General features: G+C 38.9%; 1 protein-coding gene across 2 annotated transcripts in view; it reads right to left on the bottom strand.

Moving 5' to 3' along the window:
- Window positions 1-5,779, bottom strand: part of LOC107667079 (F-box only protein 11-like) — a 34,715-nt gene extending 28,936 nt beyond the window's left edge. For both annotated transcript variants that reach the window (XM_016458680.1, XM_016458682.1), the window contains exon 1: window positions 5,459-5,779. In XM_016458680.1, the coding sequence (XP_016314166.1) occupies window positions 5,459-5,546 (88 nt within the window). In that variant the 5' untranslated portion in view covers window positions 5,547-5,779. The remainder of the gene's footprint in view (window positions 1-5,458) is intronic.
- Between the last annotated feature and the right edge of the window lie 312 nt (window positions 5,780-6,091).

Raw genomic sequence — 6,091 nt, 5'->3', positions numbered from 1 at the left:
AAATATATCGTGATATAAATTTTGGCCATATCGTCCAGCCCTAATATATATATACACAAACATGCACACAAATCATTATCATAAAAAATGTAAAAATTTAAAATGTTATAAGATTATATATAAAAAGATATGTATATATTTATCTAAATAAATAAATAAATAAATAAATGTATATATACATATACCAAAAAGTGTAGTACCCTCAGATTTTATCATATTTACATCAATTCAGAAAATTCTACCACAATCAGTGCAGAAAAGGTGCAAAAAAATGTGCACCGGTCATGAACTACTAGACATAAAAAATAAAATCTCACACAAAGCGAGTCAGAATTTGTTAAATATGAATTAAGCCAATTTGATTTTAATAAAATATTTTGTTGCTTTTAGCTATTTAAGCCACATTTTTCCATTTAAATCCATTCCTCCACAACCAGGAACGGAAAAAAAAAAAAAAAGTAAACTAGTAAATCCCACTTAACTACTGTCTAAAGGCGGGCGTACACGGTGCGATTCTGAAGGTAGGAACGTCGTGAGCTCTGGCACATGTCATGATTGAGTTTATCCGAAAATCGTACGGAGGCAGTCACACACGACACGAATTTACTACGATTTTACAAACTCTGACGTAAGCATTATGTTTCGCGCCATTCATAAAAATATGGATTCTGAGGACGAAATAGTTTTCTTTGTGGCAGGCGGCTTGTGACGTCCAAAAAAATTAATAAATAAATAAAAAAAACGAAGACAAAGGACATGGCAAAGAGAATGGCTGAAAAGCAGAGAAAAGCATGGACTTTCTGTTCTTCATAACTAACTCGAGGGAGTAGGCCATTTCTGAATTTCTGCTCGTTTTGATGGAAATACAACAGCAACAGGCATATTCATTCATAAAGCTGAACAGCAAATTTGGCACATTCGGAATAACAAATAAAAAAATAGAACTGTATAATTAAACTATAATAATTATAGACTATATGGTTTTTGTCATCTTCTGATTGGTCAACTTCAGATGGATCGCCAAATCGTCTCGTTCAGCCGCACATACACCACGAAGTTAAACCGACAGCATCCAATTTTTTTTGACATGTTTGAAAATTATCGGGAGGACGGGAGGTGCTCATAACGTCTAGGATTGGCCCGTAATTCTTCTCACACAGTATGAGCCGTGACCATGCGAGCATCTGCGATTTTCTACCGAGCTCGTACGACTGCAAAAATCGCACCGTGTACGCACGCCTTAAAAGAGCTTTTATCAAAGTCCATTTTCTTGAGAAAGTCTCACGCTGGGAATCTGCCTAACAGCATGCTAAGCTTCAGTGAATAGCGTTTAAACAATCTGTAACGTCTGAATTACAATACTTGATCGCCCCACCTTTCATTAATATTCTTTTCAGACTACAGCCGCTAAGCTTCAAAGACATACATGACTCCCTACAGGACACACATGAATAGATGCTGAATGGGGTTTAGATCTTATCAGTTGAAGGTATTTGACTTAATGAAGCTTGTGATACAAAGTGAAGCTTCACTGATTCTTTACAGCAGAAGTTCATCAGCAAACTCATTATTACAAGTTTGTGTGGAAATTAAGGTTATTGATGAACGCTTTTACATTTATGCATTTGACAGATGCTTTTATCCAAAGTGACTTACATTGCATTGAAGGTTTACATTTTATAATTTTATGCATTTTTTTATTTTAAGCATTATGCAGGTTTGTGCGTTTATCCAAAGCAACTTGCACTACATTTAATGTACACATTTTATCAGTTCATACATTCCCTGGGAATTGAACCCATGACCTTGGCGTTGCAAGCACCATGCTCTACTGTTTGAGCTACATTTACAGTCATGCATTTGGAAGAAGCTTTTATCCAAAATGATTTACATTCCATTGAATGATTACATTTTATCAGTTCATGCATTCACTGGGAATCGAACCCATGACCTTGGAGTTGCAAGCACCATGCTCTACTGTTTGAGCTACATTTATATTTATGCATTTGGAAGAAGCTTTTATCCAAAGTGACTTACAATGCATTGAAGGTTTACATTTGATCAGTTCATGCATTCCCTGAGAGAACTGAACCCATAACCTTGGCATTGCAAGCACCATACCCTACTGTTAGAGCTACATTTACACTTATGCATTTGGAATAAGCTTTTATCTAAAGTGACTTATATTGCATTGAAGATTTACATTTCATCAGAGCATGCATTCCCTGGGAATAGAAGCCATGACCTTGCGTTCTATAGTAGAAACACAAAAGCCAACCACTGGGAAATAGAATAAACATCTAACTAGTAGTTACCAAGCCCCTAGTGTGAACTTTACACCCCAATTTAAGCAAGAACTCGTTTGCAAACCTAGCTGTCACTAAACACCACACACACCCTCTCAGTTATTGCTATCTCTCAGTCCAATTCTTGCCTCTTCTTGTTTTAAAGCTTTGCCGTTTTGACCCAGTTTTCATAAGAAAGATACATTCCAGCTTATTTCCAAGCATTCCCTTGCAGTGCCCCAGTTGAGCCGTCCAAATAAAAATATATGCCAGACTCACCTTAACACGCCTTGTGAGAGTTACTGCAGCATCATTGCCATTACTCACAAACCCCAAAGATTTGACACCGATGCAATAAATATCTCCATCCTGGAGTATTATCACAAGAGTAAATTCAGCGTTTAAAGTTTTCCAGGAAGTATTCTGCGAAGTGAAGCACCTGCTATGAAAAGATCTTTTGAAAATTACCTCAATGTTTTGGATTATAAGCTAAGGGAATTATGGAACATACTGAGCTACCTGTTGCAGCTATTTTTTAGAAGATTCTGCCAATGCAGTGGAAACACTTGACGAAATGGGAAATTGTAGGACAAACTTGAGCTCCTCGATGAATTTAAATAAAATAGATATTGTGATATGGCTCAGTGCAATTTTGATTTAAATCACTCGCATATGCGACTAAATCTTCACTCTGGGCAACTAAATGATGTCTAATATTAGCCAATTGCTAATAAATACTCAGATTTTACTCGCCAGTGTGTGAGTTGGAGGCTAAGTATAAGTTTAGCTCAGATATATTTTCCCTCGCCGCACCCTCTCTGACTGAGCGCTTCAGAGTTTTACTCTCCGTCAAGCGATCTGTGCTGTTTTTCAGTTCATCTGAATGGATGTGCAACACACCTGTATTTGACGTACCGTGAACTCTAGTGTGAAGGTGCACGACTCGCCGTCGCTGTGTTTCACACACACGCAGCGAGAGAGGGAGAGAATTGAATACATATTTATCAGTCTGGCGAGTAAACAAAAAAATGTACTAGCCAATGGCGATTCAATTGCCAAGGTGTTCATAGAGGGCTGCAGCATATAACATTTTAAATCACAACTATCAAAACAAAAGCAATTAGATTGCAAATAGTTGCCACATTTGTTAGAAGACACTGCCAATGCGGAATAAACACTTGATAAATTGGGAAAACTTATGTACAGTACAGAACAATTTGTCCTATGAAATGACATCCGCATCTTAATTAAAAATATAGCTTGTCCCCAACTCAACACCTGCATGAAGACGGCCGTTTAAAGCATGTTTTCAATGCAACACCTGTCTCACAGCCTTGATTACAGAACATTCCCATTAGGTGACAGCAGCCATTCATTTACATACCCATAGCTGCTCTATGTGCTGAAACCGTCCTTCAATTTCAGTCTCGCTCCAGTCCCATGACTACACTCTAATTAGAAGTTAAGATGTGGTTAGTACAACCAGCTCTCGAGTTTGATTGCCTGAATCCCAAACAATCTGTCCCGCTGTTAGATTTGCATAGCAAATGACCAAACTCTTATTGCTGTTGGACTGGATGGCCAAAAGGACTAGAGGTAAATGGGAGTTCGGACAGCCTTTGAAAACACTCGGCAACCAATTGGGTGGTCAATCAACCAACCTGGAAATGTAGTACTGCACTTAATCCATCTTAACAATCATACAACCCTTCAATGACTACATGTATATATCAGAGGAGTTCATAACCCAACTATCAGCATCAAAGCCTTGCTGGTTAATTGAAACAGTTAACTAGTCATTACAACTCATCAACAAGCAAATCAACCCCCAACAACAATAAACAAGTCAATGAGGGCGTCAAGTTTACAACATCCAACACAGCTGACTAACTAAACCAAGGAAAACATAAACAGGAAAAAGTGCCATGGTAATACCATGTTTTTGGACATTTAATATGGTTCTCTTGTAAGTACACTTGGGAGTATCATGTGTATACTATGGTACTGTCACAGTACTTTTTTTGTAAGTGCATGGTACTCCGTTTAATTTAAAGAATACCGCGGTAAAACCTTGGCACTTGTCCAAAAACTAATTACCATGGTAAATATCCAAAACAAAACCTGACAGTAGTTTAGTACTTTGGCATAACCCTTACAAAATTAAACATTGTAAATGGAATCATAGTGCTGTGATGGTATCATATGCTAATACTATGGTACATTTAATAAATATCACGGTATTTGCATGATACTCCAAGAATACCATACTGCTACCTTGGGAAATGTGCAAAAATATAGTAATACCATGGTAGATGCCTCGCTTACAAAAAGCACCATGGTACTGCCATGTTTTTTTAGACATAGCACAAAGGTTTCTTAGAAATGTCATATTACCAGCACTTCAGCATAATGGAATACATCAAGATACCATGGTATTATAACTTGACACCATCACTTTACCATGGTACTACTGTGGTACGTCTATCTAAGGAAAATTATTACTATGGTACAAGTCCAAAATCATTGGTGCTTGGGTGTATAATATGGTTCTGAAATATATCATATTCACGTGCCACTGTATATACACGGTACTCTAATGTTCATCAAAAAAATACCATGGTAAAAACATGGTTTCACCATGATACTTCTAGTTCTGTTTTGTCATGTGTATTCACTGCAAATGGCCTAAATAAATAGTTTAATATATAATCTAATGAATAATGGTTGTGACGGAGATATTTACTGGGGTTTGTGCTATATTTGGTAGGCTTAGTTAGCTGTTGTGCTGCTAACAGCAGATGCTAACCATCACAGCGCTGCAAAACAACTGACCGCTGCCATTTGTCACATATATATCATCGTCGGTGCCACCCGTTTAGACTCGTGACGCATTTAAAACCACGACTAGTTCATTCTGGAATGTACCTGCTCCAAAATATCACGTTAAATGGGGTTTATAGTAGAAAGAAGTCCAAATCAAGCCAAGTTAAACAAAGCGCGGCCTGCGGGGGGATCAGAAGCCTCGGTGTTTCCTAGCGAATGAACATTAACACAAATAACCTCAAAATACAACATCACGACACGAATGGTGCTGGAATCTGAACAGGTCGCTTACAAGAAGACGGACTAATGCGAATCAAGCCCGGGTTATTGTTTGTTAGGGATATATTCACCTCTTTCTGCGTTGTTTCTGTCAGGCGGTACCGGGCGCGGCCTCGACACTCGCCGGGGTCTGCGGTTCGTCGCTCTGACGGAGTTCATTTGACGGGTTTCTGGTCAAAACACACACCGCTGCAGCCCCTTCCTGTGGATCCTTACACTGTGCTGAGCTCGGAAAATGTAAATAAAAGCCTAAAGTGCATTGCACTGAGAATCTGCTTGGGCTGGGCTCCGGGGAAGCGGTTTTACTGTCCAGGCGCTCCGGTCCGAGAGCAGCCTCCGATTTCGATTTTCAGTAGCAGGAGGAGCCATTTACACACACACTCACACACACACACTCATTCACACTCACACACACGCCCATACACAACCACATGGTGCTGCACTCCACCAATCACAGTAGATTTTCCCCTTACAAAAAGTACCACGGTAATACCATGGTACATGAAAATGATAGTACCATGGGGCCACTAATGTCTCATGATACAGTGAGCAACCATGATATTTGAATATACAACATGATGTTACTGAAGCCAGTGTATAAAGCCATGATACCATAAAGTATAATACAGCTCACTCAGGGCGGGTCCAAGGTAAGACGCCAGTCCAGTCTGTGCTGAAACGCTACTGTCAATCAAACTATCGTG

Source organism: Sinocyclocheilus anshuiensis, unplaced genomic scaffold, assembly GCF_001515605.1.
Source record: "Sinocyclocheilus anshuiensis isolate Anshui unplaced genomic scaffold, SAMN03320099.WGS_v1.1 scaffold665, whole genome shotgun sequence".
NCBI classification, from domain to species: domain Eukaryota; kingdom Metazoa; phylum Chordata; class Actinopteri; order Cypriniformes; family Cyprinidae; genus Sinocyclocheilus; species Sinocyclocheilus anshuiensis.
Note: the sequence above shows the minus strand (reverse complement) of the source record. Positions and strands in the feature narration are given on the sequence as shown.